Source organism: Pan troglodytes, chromosome 11 (genome assembly GCF_028858775.2).
Source record: "Pan troglodytes isolate AG18354 chromosome 11, NHGRI_mPanTro3-v2.0_pri, whole genome shotgun sequence".
Taxonomy (NCBI): domain Eukaryota; kingdom Metazoa; phylum Chordata; class Mammalia; order Primates; family Hominidae; genus Pan; species Pan troglodytes.
The window spans coordinates 40,015,562-40,037,641 of NC_072409.2; the positions used below are offsets into that span (position 1 = coordinate 40,015,562).

The window sequence follows — 22,080 nt, forward strand, 5'->3', positions numbered from 1 at the left end:
CCTTGGTGCCTGCTCACAGCGCTCCTCACTCTCTGTCAATCTGTGTCTCCTGCCCTCCTGGGGCTCCCTTCCAGGTGAGGGGCAGCCTTCTAACCTCCCCTGCCCATCATTACCCATCTCTCCCCATCCCTCCCAGGATGCCCAGAGCTTTCAGCAAATCAGACTCCTGGTGGCTGCCTCACTTGGCCCATTATGCAGATTAGGCCCCCAGGGCACCCCCTGCCATTCTTTGTGTGTATGTGAGTGTGTTGTGTGTGTGAGTGTATTTTATTGGGAATTAAGAGTTATTCCTTTCCCAGAAGAATGTACTTCTATTTTTATAAAGGAGATTAATAGAAAAAAGGAAATCATTTTGCAGAAATGTAGTTAATGGCAAGATATTGGCTCCAGTTTTTTTTGTTTTCGTTTGTTTGTTGTTGCTGTTGTTGTTTGAGACAGAGTCTTGCTCTGTTGCCCAGGCTGGAATGCAGTGGTGCGATCTTGGCTCACTGCAACCTCTGCCTCCGGGGTTCAAGTGATTCTCCTGCCTCAGCCTCCCAAGTAGCTGGGATTACAGGCACGTGCCACTAATGCCTGGCTAATTTTTATACTTTTAGTAGAGACGGGGTTTCACCATGTTGGCCAGGCTGGTTTTGAACTCCTGACCTCAGGTGATCCACCCGCCTTGGCCTCCCAAAGTGCTGGGATTACAGGCGTGAGCCACTGCACCTGGCCTGGCTCTGTTTTAAACAAGAGATAACTGCAGTTCCAGAAGGAAACCTAGGCATTTATAAATTTTCTTAGTAAATCTTCCATCAGTGCACTAAAGGGTCTTTCTACCCACTTAAGGAGCATGTAAATTGTTTTCCCTTGTGAGGAAGATCTATTACATTATTTCTTTTCCATGCTTTTGTCACTTTAAAATGCCATTTATAATATTACTGACTGCCTCCATTTGCTTTCCCCAGAAAGTCCATTAGGATAAATACTTGAGGTGAGCATAGACTCCTTGGTGCTGAGATTATGGGCGGTGAGTGGCTGACCTCACTGACCATCTGTTCTGGCCTGTTCTGGTTCATCGGGCCTCCGAAACTGTCCACATCTGGCAGAATCCAGAAGAGCCAGCCAGGACTGGGAATCACACTTCAGTTTCCTCATCTGTGAAATGAGGGGAGGGATGAGATGACCTCTAGGGTGTGTTTTGTCTATTCGTTTTGAGTTCTGACCACCTATAAAACATTTTATTCTGCCATGTTTATATATAGCTTTCATACACACATTAATACACACATGTGGATACCCAAGCTACTGCAGCCTTGATGCCTTGCCATTTGCCTGGGAATGATCACTCCAACTTCTAAGTGGTGTGTAGAACTTTAGAGTTTACAAAGCCATTCCACATATTCAGTGTTTTTGCTGAGCCTTGAGTCAACCCCATGAGCTACTTGCTGTATTGCCCCCATCTTATAGGTGTAAAAACTGAGACTTGAGAGTTTGGGTAGTTTCTTGGAATGTGGGTGCCATGCAAGTGGAAAGCCAAGGCTAGACTGTGCGTTTCCAGGAGCTCACGCATTGAGCTCCTCCCAGGAGGGCCACATGTGCATGTTTTCCCTGTTTAATAATGACTGTTGTTCCACAACACCTCGTGCTGCTCAAAACTCATCATGGGGCCCACCTGTATCCAAAAGGATTTGAAACAGCAGAAATAAACTCTAATGGAAAAGTTAACTTTTTCCCCCCATTGACTAGTTACCAATCTTCCATCAAATTGAGGTAAAAACGAAGGATGGACAAGGTTCACCCTGACTGTGACAGCATCTTTCTTTTTACAAAACATTGATCACAAGGCATTTCAAGCGTTCAGAATAAAATAAACACCCAAGGACTTGCTAGCCAGAATGATTACATGTTCACATTTGCTCCATTTGCTTCATATTTCTGTCAAAGAAATAAAAGATGGCAGCTCCCATCACAGTCTGTTTTGTCTCCCTTCCTTGGTGGTGACCATCCTGTGACATTTAAGGCCAGATTATCCAAAATGCTCTGATGTATACATTACAAGGATCCACCAAGTGTTGAAATAAGAAGTTCTTTTTTATTGTGGTACAATATACATAGCAGAATATTTATCATTTTAGCCATTTATAAGGGTACAGTTCAGTAGCAGTAAGTATATTCACATGTTTGTGCAACTATCACTACTGCATCTGCAGAACTTTTTTTTTCATTCCACACTGAAACTCTGTGCCCATTAAACAATCACTCCCCACCCCTTCCTTCCCTCAGCTGCTGGTAACCACCATTCTACTCTCTGTCTCTATAAATGTGACTAACCTGAGTATCTCATATGAATAGAGTCATACAATATTTGTCCTTTTGTGTCTGCCTTATTTCACATAGCATGATGTCTTCAAGGCTCATCTATGTTGTAGCATGTGTCAGAATTTTATTCCTTTTGAAGGCTGAATAGTATTTCACTGTCTGTATACACCACAATTCATTTATCCATTCATCGAGCAGTGAACGTTTGGGCTGCTTCTACCTTTTAGCTACAGTGAACAAATGTTCTTATGAACATGGGTGTAAAATGTCTGTCAAGTCCCTGCTTCCAATTCTTTTGGATACGTGCCCAGAAGTGGAATTGCTGGATCATGTGGTAATTTTATATTTATTTCTTTGAGGGGCTGCTATACTGTTTTCCACAGCAGTGGCAGCATTTTACATTTCCACCAGCAACACACAAGGGTTCCAGTTTCTCCACATCTTCACCAACACTTGTGGTTTTGCTTTTTGGTAATAGCCATGCTAATGGGTGTGAACAAGAAGTGCTTTAAGCATCTCCTAAAGTGGAAGAAACTGAGGCCCAGAGAAGGGAAGAATCACACGAGAGATTGAGGTCACAAGCAAGTCAGTGATAGAGCAGGACCTGGAAGCTGGATCCCCTAACCCCAGCCTAGTTCTTGCTACTAAAACCCAAAATCCAGTTTCCATTGCTATATGTCAGAGGGTGCACAGCCATGGCCACAGGCCAGATACAGACTTTAAGTTTATTTGGTTTGATCCTTACTTTCTTTTTTTTTTTAATTCAAAATAGTATCAACATTTAAAAATTAGGGGATTTTATATTTTAAAAGTCTAAATTTCTGATTTCTCCCCCCAAAAATCAGACGGTCTGGTAACCCTTGACCCACATTCTAACTCAGCAACCAACTGTTACTGTCTTTTGTTTTGTTTTGTTCTGTTGAGACAAGGTCTTGTTCTGTCACCCAGGCTGGAGTACGGTGGCGTGATCACGGCTCACTGCAGTCTTGAACTCCTGGGCTCAAGCAAGCCCCCCGTCTTGGCCTCCCAAAGCGCTGGGATTACAGGTGTGAGCCCACGCCCAGCCCTATCATTCTGTAATATCCTTCCACACAGGCTAGTTCACACACTGGCTGGTCCTGGTAACACTGGAGTTTGTAGCTCTTTGCTTTTCACATCCATAGATATTCCTCACTCTGAGTGTGAGTAGACACATAGTTACGTTTAACATCATAGGCAGGTTCCATACTTCTTTCCTCTTTCCTTTACTCTATATTGTCTTTGAATATCTTAGCTATTTCCTCACCATAAAAGTGAAATAATGTTGCAAATAAATAGTGCAAAATATTAACGAAGACACAATTCAATAGCCTGATTTGGAGACAGTGTGATGTGGTGGAGAAACACCAGCAAAGGTGCTAATCTTGACTCTTGCAGGAACTCCCTGGGCAATCTTGGAAAGTCCCTTCCCTGTCTGGCCTCCTTGTATCCATGTGTCAGTTGCAGGGTGGGACTGGGGGATCCTCACGTTTTCGTGGGGCGGTCTAGTTAATAATGTAAAATAAAACCACTCACTTTGCATTGTTGGTAGAGAAAATCGCTTTGCCCAGTTGACTTCCCCAGGGTGACCCCTCTGAACTGGCCCTTCCTGTGGTCCCCAGCACACCCACCCTCTGCTTTCTCTTTGCTGACAGGTGCGGAATGACCTGACTGGAGTTCTGTATGGCGAAGACATTGAGATTTCAGACACCGAGAGCTTCTCCAACGATCCCTGTACCAGTGTCAAAAAGCTGAAGGTAGGTGTGGCTAGCCACAGGGTGAATGGCAGACTGATCTCAATGCCCTGGGTGCCCAAATTACCTGACTATGAAAGAGCCTCAAGTTTGGTCTGGGTCTCAAGTTCATTTCCACCTTGGCATCCCAGACAGGAGAAGCTCCCAGGAATTGGCTTCCCTTGGCTTTCCCTTCCTTGCTGTCCAACACTGGCCAGAGGTGCTGGCTGCAGTTGCACAGCCACTGAGCACTTTCCTGGTGGTTTTATATCTCTCAACGCAGCCTCAGGGGCAAGCAGGGCACACATGATTGTCATGTCTGTTTTGAAGAGTCACAGAGAGAGGAACTGTCTTGCAGAAAGCCCACAGCAAAGAAGTCTTCTTGTTGCAACTGAAAGCCCAGGCTCCTGACCCCTATCCGGTGATACTCTCTTTAGGAACAGAAAGGGTCAACTAGAAGTTTCCCCAGTTGTAAGTCAGTCTCTAATTTTCATTTGTCCATTCATTCTGCATACTCTCTCAAACAGCTTTTATGCACCAGACCCTCTCTTGGGCTCATAGACATCATCGGCCTTGACCTTGTCCTCAGGTTGCTCCCAGCATGGTGAAGAAGACAGAGACCTCTCAGGGGAAACAGGAACAAAGGGGCCTGGGAACAAAGGGAGGAAGTGACTCATCCCACCTGGGGAGAGTGCTCAGACAAGGTTCCAAAAAGAGACAACATTTGGTGGAGGAGGAAGAGAGGGATCCCCTCCTACAGGAGCCCAGCACGGTAGGAGGGAAGATCAGAGGGTAGGGTAGCCATGCTCATCATGGCTTAGGATCAGCAGGAATTCCACAGAGGCAGAAGTACCTGGAGTTGGGTAGAAGGGAGGCTGAAACAGAAGTCAGTTCCCAGGAGCCTTGAATGCCAAGCTTAGAAGTTTGATATTTTATCCTGGGGACTTCCTGGAGGTTTGTAAGCAGATGCCAGTGTCATCAGAGCTATCAAATTCCTCTTTCCCTCTCCTCCATTCCTTCAGGCCCTCACTTAAAGTCATTAGCATGGAGACCCCAGATGCCAACTGCAGATATGTCCCTTCTGTCTTGTGTGGGTCCCAGATTACACCAGTCAGAGCAGGTAGCAGCTTAGAGCAGTTGCCTTCTAAATCCTCCAGTTCACAGATGGGGAGCCCAAAGCCCAGAGAAGGGGAGCAAGGGAAGCAACATATCAGTTGTCTACCACCTCCTCCAGAGCAGATACAGAGCCTGAGGGTCACATTTCAGCCTTGGGAGCCTCTGCAGATGAGGACACAGTAGTCAGGGAAGGGCCTGCTTGACCGCCTACGTGGCTGGAGCCAGGTCTCCCCCCTGCAGTGTCACAGGCTGTGTGGGGCCTGGAGGATTCAGGGGTGGGGTGGCTGCTCTGCAGGAAGCATCTGGGGCAGGGTTGGGAGAGGAGGGGAGGGCCTGCAGCTGTGCTGACATTCTCCTGCCACATGCAGAGGCATCTCCCCATGGTGGGCACTTGAAATAGCTCCCTGAGCTCCAGAGGCCCAGCATCTATGGACTTTAATGTTTAAAGAACCTTTGTGTGCAGAGCAGAGCAACTGGAGATGGAACTGGGCTCTCTGCCCATCAACCAGCCAACTCCAACAGAAGTAGCAACGACATTAACCATAATGAAAATAACAGCCGAAATAGCCACCTTTCCAGTGCATTGACCACAGGCCAGGCCCTGTGCAGAGCCCTTCACCTTTATTTGCTCAATTCGTCCTCCCCAAAGCCCTCAGATGGAGGGAATTTTTGTATCCCTGTTTCACAGATGTGGACTCGAGACTCAAAGAGGTTAGCAACTACCCCAAGACAGCCAGCTGAAAAATGGTGGGTTGGGATTCAAACCCAGGTCTGGGCAATGTCATGGCCCAGCTTTCTCAACTGCTCTGCATGTACTTCTGAGAAAGGATTCCAGTATCACATAAGCCAGGAGAGCAGCACTAATGACAGAGTACTCATCTGTTGGCAAAGGCTCCCCTCACCCAGACACCTGCACAGCTCCTTCTTGTACCTCTTGCAGTCTTTGTCCAGTCATCCCCTTCTCCCAGAGGCTTTCCCTGAACACTTTATTTAAAAATTGAAATCCCTGTTCCTCCAACTCCCACTTGTCCCTTTCTGCTAATTTTCTCCTCCATTTCACTGATTGATATCTATTTTCATTTCCTGGGACTGCTGCGGCAAAGTATCACAAACTAGGTGGTTTATAACAACAGAATGTACTCTCTCGAAGGCTTAGGGCTCTTCCTTGCCTTTCTCTTGGCTGCTGGCGTCACCAGTAATCCTTGGCAGTTTGTGGCTCACCACTGCATCACACCAATCTCTGCCACACATGGCATGTCCTCTCTTCTCTTTAGATTGTCTTTTTAGGACACTGGTCATGTTAGATAAGAGCCTCCCCTATTCTAGTATGACCTTGACCTAACTAGTTACATCTGCAATGGCCCTGCTCTCAAATCAGGTCACATTCTGAGGTACTAGGGGTTATGACTTTAATGTATTTTTCGGGGAGACAAAATTCAACCTCTAACAATATCTGGCCTTCTATTCATTTTACCTGGTGTTTTATCATCTGTCTCCTCCCATTAGAATGTAAGCTCCAGGAAGCAGAAATTTCTGTCTGTCTTGGTCACTCTTCTGTTTCCCATCACCTAAAACCCAACCTAATTTGCTCAACAATTTGTTGAGTGTGTGTGAATGAAATACCACGTCTGGACAAAGTGCAACAGAGGCTACAAGGACATAATACTCAGGAACAATGGGAAGGTAGTTACTTTTGGAGATCTCAGAGGAAAAGCAAGTTTCTGATTTATTGCGGGATAAGATGGAGAAGGAGGTACAGAGGACAGGCAAGAAAACCAGATATCAAATAGTAGAACTGGAGTCTGCATTGGAGGTAGTAGAGAGCAGAATTAAAGCCGAGAAAAATAAAAATCAGTAAGGTGGAGGGCAAACTTGAGATACTTTCCCAGAATTCAGAGGAAATCGCCAAATAGATCAATCCAGTGAGATAAAGGATAACAGTTGTGGATACTGGAGAAGGGAGTTTTCCTAAGGGAAAACCAGGACAAAAGAAACAGAATCAAAATCCAAAACAGTAGAAACAGTAGCAATGAGCACACCTAACACCCAGATTTTGGTTCCTAACACCATTCTCCAGTAAAAGGAACCAGGGCTCCTTAGACAAATGGCTGGTTCTATGGGGCAGGAAATAGACAAGATGATTCTGGAGTATTTTGTAATACCAGAAGGTAAGGAATAACACACATACTGGTGGGGCTGTATCAAGGGAGTACAGTTGCCAATTGAAAGAGCTCCCAATGGCCAAAGCTGGAACAATTTGAACACAAAAAATTAAAGTAGTATTAGAATATAACCCAAAGTATAAAATAAATCTCCACAAGTTTACTATTATGTAAATGATTGACTAATAAATGGGAGAATATAGGCAAATCTCCTACACAGAAGAATTCAAAATAACTTACATAGATACTTCACACTCCAAAGAGGTAGGTCATAACTACACACTTCTTAAGTTACTTCCTTCCAAAGGGTACAGTAGGAAAAGGGGGGATAAAAAAGAATAACTTGACAGTCGAGAAACCTCACAAACGTTCCCTTAGCGAGGCAATCAAGGTCAACATCAGCAGTGATAAGTCACATTGAAAGCTCCCTTGACATGATATGATGGGAATAACTTTACCTCTGTGGTCTTCTTCCCCAAATCCCATAACCCCAGTCTAACCATGAGAAAAACATCAGACAAATTACAGTTGAAGGCCATCCTACAAAATACCTGACCAATACTCCCCTAAACTGTCTAGTTCATCAAAAATAGAGAAAGCCTGGGCCAAAAGGAGCTGAAGGAGGCATGACAACTAAATATAATGTGGTATATTCTAGATGGGATCCAGGAATAGAAAAAGGATGTTTGAGAAAAAGACTAAGGAAATCTGATTAAAGAATGGGTGTTAGCTAATAATAACATCAATATTTATTCATTGTGACAAATGCACAAAATACTAATATAAAACATTAATAATAGGGAAAACTGGATGAGAGGTTGTATGGGAACTCTGTATATAGTCTCCACAATTTTTCTGTTTTCAAATAAGATTTTTTTTTTTTTTTTAAACTAGGAAACAAACTTAAGTGGGCTCAAGACAGACCTAGTACTGTAGATTGGGCCATACAAATTTTCCATTATTCTACAGTTTTTGAACTACAACAATTTTATATGGAAATGTACAGACTATATGAGCAAACTAGCCAGCTTCTGCATTCTAGCAGAACTGGTGAAAAGAGAGTCATACTTAGACAGGTTTTGCCAAAATTTTGACATACTTAGTGGAGAAAATCTTACAAATATCTAGGCCAGGAAAAAAACAAACTTCCCATAGAGATGCAAAAACCAGGCCACTCTCCGACTCCTCTGAAGCATTAAATCCCAGAGACAGTGGAGCAACTGGGAGGTATTCTGCACTGTATGGGGCTCACACGATGTTCCAGCCAGGTCCCCTTCTTGAAGCTAATCCTGAAGTCTGATGTCAACCAGCCAAAAGCGATGGCATACTTTACAGCTGAGGTCATGACAGAAACGGCTGAGCAGGGATCATTGGAACCCATGGAAGGAAAGCAAAGTCTAAATAATTGTTATTAAAGTGTATGCAGATGCAAAAATTACATATAATTTTATACATAATGCAAAAATAGATATGGCAATAGGCATAATTGAGATATAAAAATCCAAATTACCTTCACAGGCCTAAGAAGAGATGATTTTTTTTAAAAAAGGGTGCTTAACTCCTGGTGTTAACTAGGAGAGGGACTCAAAAGAGACCATTTTGCTCATGAGTTTCATAATTAGGTAGATGTAAGCTAAAGAATGCTTTGAATGACTCAGTGGTAAATATACCATAATGCAAACAGAACCTGAAGCTGCAGAAACACAAAAATAAAACAAAGGAAATCTCATCCATGTTTCGAAACAGAAAGCAAACATGAAAACCAGAAAGCACAAAACAGATCAGTGCAGACCACATATAATGATTCTGACCAGAAGTTCAAATAGGCCAAACTCATTATCAAAAGGAAGAGACTTTCAGATTGTGTTTCAAAAAACGAACTCTAGCTATTTACAACAGATAAACAAAGTGACACTGAAAGGTTGAAGGTGAAAGGTTGAGCAAAGGTCTACCAAGCAAATCAAACTACAGCAAGAATCCCAGTATTCATATCAGACCAAAGCGTGTTCAAGGTACAGGTGTCAAACAGGATTAAGGAGAGTCCTTTTCTATAGATAAGGCTTCAATCCACCTTGAGAATAACATGCTCATGGACTATTATTGCTTTAAATTACATCTCACTGAAATAAAGAAAGAAAAGCCTGTTAAAAATAGAGACGGAAATTGACAGAAACACAATAGCATTGGGAGGCACAACATCTCTCTCTCATTCTTGGACAGTTCACCCAGGCAAAAAAAAAGGCAAGAGCACAGAGGAACAGAATAATGAAATTAATAAGGCTGATTTAGCAGATGTGTATCGAAATTTGTATCAAGAAAGTCAGGAAATACCATTTCTGTGTGATGAAGTCGTGAGGCCCTTTAAGCTCATTCCAAGCCTGTTCTGAACAGGGGGTGGCTAAAATTTAGCTGTTTCCAGGCGGGGCTGGGAAGCTGCTCTGCACAGAGACCACGTCCTGGGCACTCATAGGGAGAGTTCCAGGTGTCACATTTCCCTTTCTGGACGTTTCAGTTGCTTCATGCACCTTCCCCAAAGTGGCCTTCTGCCCTGTATTCATATTTCCATTTGTTGGAGGAATATGTGGTACATTATTTCAACCATGGGGCATCCACAGACCCTTATGTCTGGAATTGACATGGGAGGGGCAGTTGCCTCAGTTCAATCCGGGTGCTCTGGAGACCAAATATTTTTGTGGAAAGAGCAGGAACTTTTAAAGAAAATCTTTTATTGTAAAATCAAACAACAATTTGAAAGCCACAGAAATCAAATGAATGTCTAAATGAATCATAAGGCAAACAGCACACAGGTCAGAGAACTTTATCAGATACCCCAAAAGTCCCTTCTATCCACAGCCCCCTGCCCCCACCATCAGGAACCCTATGCCCTACTTTTACAGAAATCACCAGCAATCTTTTTTCCTTTTTTTTGTCAGAACTCAGAAAGTATAGGGAATGCTCTTCTAGTTGTGACCCTTTTTTTTTAATTGTAGTTAAATATATGTGACATAAAATTTACCATTTTAACCATTTTTAAGTGTTCAGTGGCATTAAGTACATTCACAGTGTTGTACAACCATCCCATTATCCACTTCCAGAACTTTTTCATCATCCCAGACAGAAACTCAGAACAGGGGCTTTGCATGTATGTGTGTTGCTCTGTCGCCCAGGCTGGAGTGCGGTGGCACGATCTCGGCTCACTGCAACCTCCACTTCCTGGGTTCAAGTGATTCTCCTGCCTCAGCCTCCTGAGTAGCTGGGATTACAGGTGCTCTCCACCAAGCCTGGCTAATTTTTGTATTTTTAGTAGAGATGGTGTTTTACAATGTTGGCCAGGCTGGTCTCAAACTCCTAACCTTAGGTGATCCGTCCGCCTTGACCTCCCAAAGTGCTGGATTACAGGCGTGAGCCACCTGTGCCAAGCATAACAGGGGCTTTTGAATCAAGTAGACCCGGGGTTGGACTCCGTCCCTGCCTTGGTGTCTTCCTCTGTAGAGAGGGCACTGGGCCATCCCAATTGTGTGATGGTCGCCGTACGCAAACTATTGGGCTCTCTCGGGGGCTGAAAAATCAGTAGTTGATATTATGTTCGAAACTTGAGAGGTGCTGGAATAGAGAAAAGACTAAATAATAAAACACTAAATAATAAAATTAGAGAATTTCAGGGAAAGAAGCCATGGAACTCTCTATCTTTTAATGAATATCTTAAAATGATAACAAAGGACTTTCTAAAATCCAAACTTTGAGACAGTAAGCAAAGCTGAGAGATTGTGAGCAATTCATTTAGGGTCTCTGGGCCCACAGAGCTTCCCTATTGCAGGTGAATTTACCAGAGGAGACAGGAGCCTTGCTTGCCTGCGTCAGCGCTGTGCCAGCAGCCACCTCTTTCCAGAGGGCTCCTCTTCTCTCTCTCCATCTTATCACAGCCTCTTCTTCTGACCTCATCCAACGCTTCTGCTTCAACATCAAAGGAGGACACTTTTAAGCAATCCCTTTGTGCCCACAGATTCATGAATTCACTTTATCCCCACAATAACTCTACAATGGCAGTCAGCAAACTACAGCTCATGGGCCAAATCCGGCCTACTCTCTGTGTTTGTAAATAAAGTTTTATAGGAACACATTCACTTACCACAACGTCCTTGGCTGCTTTTGTGCTACAGCGGCAGAACTGAGTAATTGCAACAGAGACTATATGGCCTATGAGACCAGAAATATTTACTATCTGGACCTTTATAGAAATTGTTTGCCACCACCTGCTCTGAAGATAGGTACTATTATTATCCCCATTTTATAGGTAGAGAAACTGAAGCTCACGAAAGTTTAATAACTTGCCTGAGGCCATGAAGCTGATTAAGTGACTGAGCTGAGATTCTAGCTCAGCAGTCTAGCCACAGACTGGCTCTTAACCTCCACGGCATGCCTCCCAGCTTCGTGTCCACCCACACTCCTCAGTCAGCAGAAAGATTCCTGCATAGCCTCTCAACATTCCAAGGTTACTCATACCCAACATTTTTAAATGACCTGTCTCCCCCCATTTCTTCTTAGTAACAAAACAGGAATGAAAGGGCTTTGCAACTTACTTGCCTTAAGTGGAGGAGCGGTTAAAAAAAAAGTGCTAGGGAATGACAGAAAGACAGAGATAAGCAGAAAGCTCTCATCTTTATTTTTTATATTGATGCAATATTTGGGCCCCAGTGCAACATCATGAAGACCCTCTAAATTAAGCCAGGCTTTCTACTCTTAAAAAAGGAAAAGAAAATATGTCTGTGCCATTTAGAGCCATGTTTGGCTTTCTTTTTTGAGTGACTCACAAAAATAGCCCAATTCTCCAACAATATTAGTGGGGATCCTTATGCCTCACATTAAGGGGACAGCTCTGACCAGAAAAGCTACTCGACTAGTCAGCAACAACTGAGTGTCCTAGAACCCCAGCAGAGAGAGGAGGGAGACAGGATAAGCCTAAGGTAAGGCCTTTCCAGAGAGGGAGGTGTCTTCATTTCCCATTGCTGCTGTGAAAATCTGAACAGCTTCAAGGAACACAAATTTATCTTACTGTCTGGAAGCCAGATGTCCTACATGGATCTTGACAGGCCAACATCAAGGTGTCAGTGCTGCCAAGTTCCTTCTGGAGGCTCTAGTTCCAGTATCTAGAGGCCACCTGCATCCCTCAGCTGGCAGTCCCCTTCCTCTATCTTCAAAGTGAGCCATAGTCAGTGGAGCCTTTCCCACACTGTGTCACTGTCTCTGCCTCGGCCATGTTTAAGGACCTTGTGAATACATGAATACATTTAAGGACCCTGTGAATACATTATCACCTGGCTAATCCAAGAAAATCTCCCTATTTTAAGATCAGCTGATAAACAACCTTAATTCCATCTGGAATGTGAATTTTCCCTTTACCACGTGACATAACATACAGGTTCTGGGGATTAGGATGTGGCCTTTTTTGGGGGGCTGGGGGAGTGGGGACAGGGCCTCACTCTGTAACCCAGGCTGGAGTGTAGTGGTGTAATCACAGCTCACTGCAGCCTCAACTTCCTGGGCTCAAGCAATCCTCCCACCTCAGCCTCCCAAGTAACTGGGACTACAGGCATGCACCACCATACTCAGCCTATATATATATATAAATTTATATTTTAAAAATATATATATATATATTTGTAGAGACAGGGTTTCTCCGCATTTCCCAGACTGGTCTTGAACTCCTGAGCTCAACTGATTCTCCTGCCTTGGCCTCCTAATGTGCCAGGATTACAGGCATGAGCCACTGTGCCCAGCCAGGATGTGGCTGTTATTCTGCCTGGCATAAGACAACTACAAAGGTAGGCTTTGAGAGAACTGCCCTTCCCTTGCTCCGTGGGAAAGTCCTAGTGGGAACTGTGCTCTCCCTCTTGACTCTGGCCAAAAAAAAAGTCCTTAGGGAATTGACCCCCTTTTTTCCCAACCAGATAGGAGAGACCTGATGAGAACTGCCACCCCCACAGGCCAGGAGTCCATCCTGACTGCCTGAAACTGAAGTTCATATAGGCACCCCAAGGGGACGCAAAGCTGCAGAATAAACATGGTGCATCTTTCTCACAGGCCAGGTTTGCTCAGAGACATGGAGACGAAAAGGTATTATTTTTAACTTACGACATAGATATATTATTAGAGTGTTAAATATACATGAATTTTCAAGATACAAGAATAAACTTTAAAGAAATGCCATGCTTTCCACTGGGCTGCTGTGGGCTATTCCCTCTTCGCTCCCTTCCTTGAGAGTGAAGCGTATGCCTTCACTGCCTTTATGGACAGAGTGAAGCGTATGCTTCTCTGCCTTTACGGACATTTCCAGTGGGGGGTGGGGTCTAAGTAAGACAAATTTTAGCTAAATAAAAGGGACTACTCATTGTGGGTGTGGGATCAGTTTGTCAGAGCCAGGAGGGACTTTGGAGAACATTCTAGGCTAAACTTCTAGGGCCCACTCCAGGTCTACAGCCAGACAGTTGGGGCACAGGACTGGCCTGGGCTTCCGAAGCCTTAGGCAGTGCCCACTGGCCCAGGTCATGGCCAGCCTCTAACAGCTCAGCTGCCTTAGGGGTTTATAGCATCTCCTCTCTTTATATAGCATTGTGACATTTGAATTTTCAGCAGCCCAGCACAGTAGGTAGTCTGCGAGGCTAGGCTCTGAGAAACCAGGATGCCATTGAGTGGACCTAGACAGATGCATGGGTGGCAGGAGATTCCAGACAACCCAGAGGTCAGGGTCAGGCTCAGGGTCGAGCTTGACCTTCCTTGCAAGATTCCATGCTCCACAGGCAAGGAAGGCTGGCTGGAGGGCCTGGTCCCTAATCTTCCTCACCTCTGCTGTCCTGCACTTTTAAATGTGCACCAGCAATTTTAGTGGCTCAGGATTGCATTTGCCATTTATATCCTTTCACTTCAACAACTGCATGACTTTTCTCTATTAGCTGTTGCTGCAGATTGAGGGCTGAGCTCCAGCAGCTCAGACCCAGTGGGGTTTGCCTCCTCAACTGGGAGACAGTAGATAGGAGCGAGGAGTCAAGCACTCAGGCTCTGGGACCACACCCACCTGGGGCAAGGCCGGTGCCACCACCTCCTATTTGTGTGACCTGGCATCTTAGGTTGAAGTCCCTACAAACAGAGCCTGAGATGCTTGGGAAAGTAATTTATTGTGGAAGTACTCAGGAGAAGGGGAGGGAAGCAGGATGAGGCAGGAGGAGCTCTGTCTTGGATGGATACCAGTTTAGCCTGGCCCCACAGGGGTCTCCAGAGCACAGACAGCACCACAGAGCTGATCCTAACTTTCAGCAAGGGGGCCGGAGTTTTCCACCAATGTGAATCAGTTGTTGGTTGCTCTCTGTGGGGTGTGGGGCATGGAGTGGCTCCCATGGCCAGGAAGCTCCCCTTAGCTGAGGGCAGTTCTCCAGAGAAGGGAGTGAGCTGTCAGCAGCCCACCCTCACTGCAGCCGGCCGGGTGTACCAGCCCCAAGGAGGGGACTGCACCTGGGAAGTTTGCTTAATTCTTTGGACCTTGCTTTGCTCATGAATCTTTCCAAAGTGAGCATAATAACAGCGCCCACCTCCCAGGGTGGGGCTGACGGACTGTTTAGCACAACAGCTCAGAAAGGGCTTGAGAGTTGTTATTTTTATGGTGTTAGGATTGCTTGCAAACTGGGGGTACATGCTAGTTCTGTGAATTGGGTTATCCTTGCTAAGTGTCATGTGCGTGCGTGAGTGTGTGTGCGTGCCTGTGTGTGTGTGTGTGTGTGTGTGTGTGTGTGTGTTTAGCTCTCTTTAAGCATCCCAGAGACAAAGTGGTTCTAGATGAGGGATGAGACAGGGTCAAGAAAAAGGAAAGAAAACCTACCCAGGGTTTGGCAACATTAGACTCCTCTCCAGAGGGAGTTTAGTGGGCCTCTCCCTCACTCATCCTGTCACTGTTGGGGGTTTGGGCTGAATACCCCTCCCCATTTTCCTACCCCATTCCCACCGCTGTTTCCTTCCACTTTTGCCCCTTTCTTGTGATAGTAGCCTCTTGAGGGTGTGAACATAGGTCTCCATGTATGGTCTCCAGCCCTAGACCTGGCCATCTCATTTGCCCCAACTCAGGTCATCTGCTTTCACTCCAGGAAGCTCCCTGCAGAGCCAAGTCCCTGGAAGGGCACAGGATTTTCCAGACCCTGCCCTCTGCCACGTTTCCAGTCCTTTGTGATATCACAGCCCTGATCTGTCACTGTCATCCTCAGGGATGGTTATGGCTGCCCCTCCCTACCCCCTACTATTGCCTAAACTGCCCCAAGCCCTTTCAGCATAAGAGAATGGGCCCATACCCTGGCAGGGAGGCAGGGGGCTTGTCTGAAAGCAGGGGCTACTGCTATTCCCAAATTTCTTCTTTCTACTCTCTGGACTTTCAGGAAAAGATACAAGCTATGCAACATTGAAAAGCATGGTTTTGGAACTTTCATGAGAGCATGCACATGTGTGGAAAAACTATTAAGATTCCCCAAATCCAAAACCTTTCCCCTAACCCCTGAATCTTCCAGTAAGTTGCTACTTTAGAAAGGAGAACCCAGTATAACTGCACTTCCTACACTCGGGACATCTCCTCGTGCTCTAGAATGCACATACCCTAGTTTGAGAAGCACCTCAAACTCTTTATACTGCTCTATGGTGCCCCCCAAGATCCCTATCCAGCCTCATCCCCCGTTTGGCCTCTCCCCAACCCTGGATTCCGGGCTGCTCCTCCTTCCTTCCAGACTTGGCAGCGTCTTGCCCCCTCTTTCTCACCGTCTAGAAGCAGAGTGTGTGTTCACAGCTTCCTGCAGCAGGCATGACCTGGCTCTGCATAGGATCTTTCTCCAGGGCCCTCTAATGGTCAAGGAGAACCAAAGTGAGAGCTCTGGCTTTCATTTTGGTTCTGTGGAGCCCTGGGAGAGCTTGTACCTCTCTGGGAAGAGATTAGCTAGATGGAGGATCCCACGGGCCCCATCCAAATCTAACAGCCTGGGAGCACTGAACAAAGTGGTCCTTGCAACTCGGTTGTCATAGCAACAAAGACACCAAATGGTCCACAAGTGGCAGAGCTGGTTATTTAACTGTCAGCAGGTGGTCAGGAGGTCAGCTATGAAGATGTGGGTCCCTCGATCTACTCAAGAAGTGGACATGGTGAGCCCAGGGTCTAGACCATGGGGCTGGTCAGATATTAGTGCAGTGATGATAATGGCTACTAGTGACCAAATAAGCAGCGTAGGCCAGGCATTGTGCGTGATGCTGCACACTGGATTAATTCACTTCATCGTGCATTCAACACATATTTGTTGACATATGGGTAGTGCCCTGTTCTGGGAGCTGGGGACTTAGAGATAAGTCAAGTTACGCTTACTTCAGTGGGGAAGACAGACAAGTAAGTGGACTTGAGCCACATTGGAGGCAAGCACAGGGTGATCCAGGCTCACAGAGGAAGAAGTGGCCACCAAGCCTGTTGGGGCAGAGAGATGGTTTCTCAGAACAGAGGAGCCTGGGCTAAGGTAGGAAGGGTGAGTAGCAGCTGTGCGGGCAAAGTAAGTGGGAGGAGAGGGAAGGACACTCTGGAGGGATAGACTTGCAGAATGGGTGGGGGGCGAAGTGGGAATATGAATAAATGAATGAATGAATGAATGAATGCAGTCCTGTTTTAGGACTCACTGCCAAGGCAGGGTATGAGAAATGTGATAGAGAATTGAGCACAAGTCAGTTGGTAAAGACTGCATAGGATCTTTACCATCTCTATCTTTAGCACATCTTGAATGTGCTAAGGAGCTCAGTGTTTGATCTGCAAACCTCAGGAAGCCATGGACAGATTTCACACAATCAGACTTGAATCTAGGAATGAACCCTTCCTCTGCTCTGTGGCGATGGGTGGATGGGGCAGGATTCATGGCAAGGATGCAGGGAGGCTGTTGCTGTTCACTGAGTAAGGAATGATGGTAACCAAACTCAGGGCAGTGGGGCTGGAGGGTTGGGGCTGATTAAGGAGCTAGTTGTGAGCAGACAGAACCAACAGATTCCGGTTGTGGCTAGGATGAGGGTTGAAGAAGAGGAGTGAGTCTAAGATGACTCCCAAGTTCCTGACATTGTCAGAAATGGAAAACACAGGAGGAGGAAAGGGCCTCTTGGGAAAGCTGGTGGATTCAGCTTGGGACATGTTGCGCTGGAGGTGCCTGAGAGAATCCAACTGGAAGAGTCTAGTGGGAAACTGGAGAAAATCTGAGGCTGGGGGGAGAGATTTGGAGTCCACAGCACACAGAGAACAGTTGTGGCTGGGGTCATGAACTAGGTGGCCCAGGGAGAGTGATGGGAGCAAAGAGCTAAGGACAGAACACCAGCATTTAGGGATGGGCAGAAAGGTCAGGAGCTGATGATGAGGAGTATGAGCAGGAGTGGCCAGGCAGGCACGAGGGGAGCCAGCAGAGAGCAGCATGGAAGCCACCGGGTGAGTTTCATTATGATGAATTGACAACCACTGGGCAAGGTAGATAGGATTATCCCTTTCTCAGAGATGAAGGAATTGAGGCTCCAGGAGATTAAGAAGCAAAGTTTTCAGCTAATCAGAGGTGGAGCTGTGATTTGAACCCAGGTCTCTGACTTCAAAATCTAATAAGCTGTTTTTACCATACCATGTTTAGCAACACAGGGTTTGGCACAAAGTAGATGATCAATAGATACTTGCTGGATGAAAGGATGGATGGATGCATGGGTACTGTCAGCAGCAAAAAATGCTAAAAATTTTTAACAAACAAGCAGAAAGATCTTGGAGCATGCCTGGAAGCAAGTCCACAGAACGGAAGCAGCTTAGAACTTTTTATAGCATTGCAGACGTGGTGATGACAAAGGCTTGCCTTCCTTCCACTGCTCTGTTAACGATCTTTTAAAGTCCTTTCAGAGCCAGTGTTTTTTTTCCCCTCTTCTTTCCATTCTTGCTTGCAAACGAAAGATGATTTTAGAATCCAGGCCTTCTTTATTTTGCTAAAGTACATGATGAGTAAAATGGCCTCTCAGTCAGCACTTTCCAATTTTGAAAGATGCTAAAAACTGATCTTTAAAAGCATATTTTTCTACTTTATGCATCAAAGGGCCATGAGGCCTGCTGGAGGGGATGGATGAACAGCAGGAAGGTGGCACCACCTGCAAGGCTGGGCCTCACTGTGGAGGGCAGGAAGCGGCTGGGATGGGGAGCAGGTGTTTGGGCCAGGGCCTGGCTGGTCTCCTGGTGGCCGCCCCACCCGTTCTGTTTCAGCCTGTTCTTCTCCATGGGACAGGACCCAGCTGGATCCCAATGCCCCAGAAAGCAACAAAGACCCCATTTACCTGACCCATGAGAGCCTCTGGCTGATGCTCAGTAATTGTCTGTTGAATGAATGAATGAGTCACAGGGGTCACTGTACACATTCCTATTAACCACACTGAGATAATGAATGTAATCCCATGTATAGAGCTTTCAAAAATAGATTTTCCTTAGAAATAAAGGTGGACACTCACTATGTGCTAGGCACTGTGTTAAGCACTTTACAAGGACTATTTCACTTAGTCTTCCCAGAAATCCGGTAAGGAACGTACTACCATTATCCTCATTTTGCAGATGAGGAAACTGGGGCTGAGATGGGAAAGGAGCGACCAGAGGCCACCCATGGTTTGTTGGTAGAGCTGAGATGCGAGCAAAGCTCAAAGCGAGTCTGAAACCTCTTAATTGGGAAGCTCTGTAGGCTCCAGGAATTTCTTGAGGGATTAACTATCAGGAAGGTAGAAAGGGCTAGAACACTGTGCAGGGCAGCAGAGTGTGGTTGGCTGGGGTCTTGTCTCTGCCACAAACTCCCCAGAGGCCTTAGAAGCTCCTTTCTCCTCATCTGGCCTCAGTTTTCCTATATGTAAAGTGTGGAAGAAAGTTAGATGATGCTTCCATGGACTGCAGGATTTGCCTGCCCTGGTGGGAGGAGAACAGGGGAGGTTGCAAGGCCCCTGAGAGCAGTCAGCTTTAGCCTCCAGCCTGTACAGACTTGCCCTAGGGCTTGCCCATGAGACCAGGGTGGACTGACTGCAGGAGCCACAGGAAAGCCAGCCCTGGAGAGGGCTAGAAAATCCAGGCTGGGCTGGGGTTGGGGGTGAGGTTCTGCCCTGCCCACCTTCCCAGGCAGAGCTCTGGGCTAAGAGCCAGAGGTGCAGGAATGTTGTCTGCCACAGCCTTGAACCCTTTATGGGGTGCTGAACATCTACTCACCTTCATGATGTGTCCTTCCATCCACAGGGGAATGATGTGCGGATCATCCTTGGCCAGTTTGACCAGAATATGGCAGCAAAAGTGTTCTGTTGTGTAAGTAAAACAGTTGTATCATTCGTGTCTTTGGGGAGGTTCGCGAAGCTTTTTCCCATCCTCATTCTCTCCCTGCTCAGTCTGTGAGTGGGATCATAGGACTGGAGCCTGGGTTCCTGGAAGCAGAAGAGTTGCGTTCACTGTTCTTTCCTCTTTCCAAGGAGCTAAAACCCCAGGGCTCAGAACAATACCATCATCGAGGAACCAGGGACCTCAGTCTAACCCATCGTCTAAGCCTTGTTGGCTAATTCTAAGTCTGCTCAACTTAGCCAGGGAGATACCAGAAATCAGGGTGAGGCTGAAGTGACTCAGACCCCCTCCCTGCCCTGTAGGTAGGGCTCAGAGTCTTAGGTTAGGGACAAATTATCAACTATTGATTTTCTACTCCTGAATCCTTTACAGCTGTCTAGTGACAGATGACAAAGGTGACCTTTTTATGCCTTATCTCATTTAATCTTTTCAATAACCATGTGAAGCAACTATGATTTTCCCATTTTACAGATGAGGAAATAGAGCTCCATAGAGTAAAGGGACTTGTCCAAGGGCCCTCAGCCAATTCATGGCAGAGCCAAGGCTCCATCCCCATTAACCTGATCCCCAATCTAGTCTCTTAAAAAAAAGGTTTTCTCCATATGACTTCTAGCTTAAGTTAGATGTAGGGGACAGAACACAGGAACTAAGTCAGTTTCCATTTTGATGTCCCAGCTCCCAATCCTCCCCATCATGTCAGGAGAAAAGTCAACAAAATGAAAGCCCAGGCAGGTGAGTCACTGTCTGCCCAATAAGCTTCACCTTTTAGACTGAGGTCATTCTAGGCGTAGTGTCTGGTGATGGGCCGCAGATCTCTGTCCTCTTTGATCTTTTTGTCAGTAATGTGGATGAGGTTATAAATAGGAATTCTAGAAATCATGAAATACATTGGATGACAGAGTTTGAGTGCAAAGAACTTTAACAGGTTGGAATGTTTGATTAAATCCAAGCAGAGTCCTAACATATTATATTAGAACAAATGAAGCTGCCTAAGTCCAAGTGGTAGAAGGATAGCTGAGGAGTACTGTGTGTTGAGAAGAGAAGGGACTTTGGATGTTCCAGATGACCCCCAGTTTACTACCGGGTCTGGCAACTAAGGTCATCAGCATGAGCACAGTGCCAGAGAGCCGAGGTGACCTCAAATTGCATGTCTACACCCAGGGCAGGGTAGTCCCTCTGCTCTTTGCTGGAGAGACCCCACCTAGGGAGACCTGCCCAGCTCCTGGTGGCCTGTTTTGGACAGATGTAGGAATTGAAAAGAGACAAGCAGCGAGGATAGGGTAGTGGCTGCAAGCCGTGGTCACGTGTGGTTATTTGAACCTGAAGGCTCAGGAGCAAAACAAGAACTGTCCGATCATCTTCTGATTTAGCCGGGAGAAGGGAGAGGCTGTGAGGCTGACATTTCAGGGGATCTTGGATAGAGCTTGGCACTCAGGAGCCAATCAGCTTGGGCTTGAGTCCCTGTTCTGCTACTTATTGTTGAAGTTGGGTATGTTGTTTACACTCTCTGAGCCCCAGTTTCTCATCTGTAAAATGGGGATTATAACACCTGTCTGATAAGATTGTTGAGCAAAAACCCTCTGCATAGTACCTCATGTACAGTGAACCCTCAGCAGATACCAGCCATCTTTTTTTGGTTGTTTATATAGGGTCTCAGGTGTCCAAAGATGGAATGGGCCACCATTTACTGGCAAGTTTTATGGGTAGATTCCACAAAATTGTGTTAAGCATTCTATTTATCAGTGGAGAGTAGCAAGAGGTCTTTCCACATTGAAATCGAAGGAGGACCATGAGAAAAATAGAAAATATAGAGTGAATAGATATAAAAATTTTACTCCAAAACTCATAAAACCTTGCTGCTTACTATGTAGGGTCCAGAAATAACCCACTTTAAAAAGGAAAATAATGGTCCAAATTTGAGAGCGTGCTTTCTTTTACAAAAGAAACTCGATATCCCCTCTCCAGTATCCCCAGGGCCTTGCAAGGAGCTGGTACATGGTGGGTGATTGGTGTTGATCGAATGAGGAAAACAAATAACTTCAGAAAAAACAAATTAATAAAAATGATCCATGAAGATGCCACACCAGACCCTGGCCACCTCCAGTTTGCAAGAAACATAGATGGGCCTTATGTTCTGATTTAAGCCAAATCAAAGCCCAGGTGTGACTGTGATCTCACTCTGCCACGCACTGGGGTGAGTTTCCAAGTGGCTTTCCCAGCTGTGGTTTCTGCTTCTGAACAGATGGCATGGCTGTCTACCTTTCGACCCAAAGCCCCCTGGCTTGTCTGCCTTCCACATGGTACGGGGACATCATCCCACCTTCTCATCCCATTTTCCTCTTCACTCTTGTTAGTTTTGGCATTTTGAGGT

General features: G+C 45.8%; 1 protein-coding gene across 1 annotated transcript in view; it reads left to right on the plus strand.

The window, feature by feature from the left end:
* GABBR2 (gamma-aminobutyric acid type B receptor subunit 2) overlaps window positions 1-22,080 on the plus strand; it is a 422,124-nt gene that overhangs the window by 210,262 nt on the left and 189,782 nt on the right. The window contains exons 4-5 of the mRNA XM_016961310.3: window positions 3,975-4,076; window positions 19,614-19,679. Coding sequence (XP_016816799.1) covers window positions 3,975-4,076; window positions 19,614-19,679 — 168 coding nt within the window. The remainder of the gene's footprint in view (window positions 1-3,974; window positions 4,077-19,613; window positions 19,680-22,080) is intronic.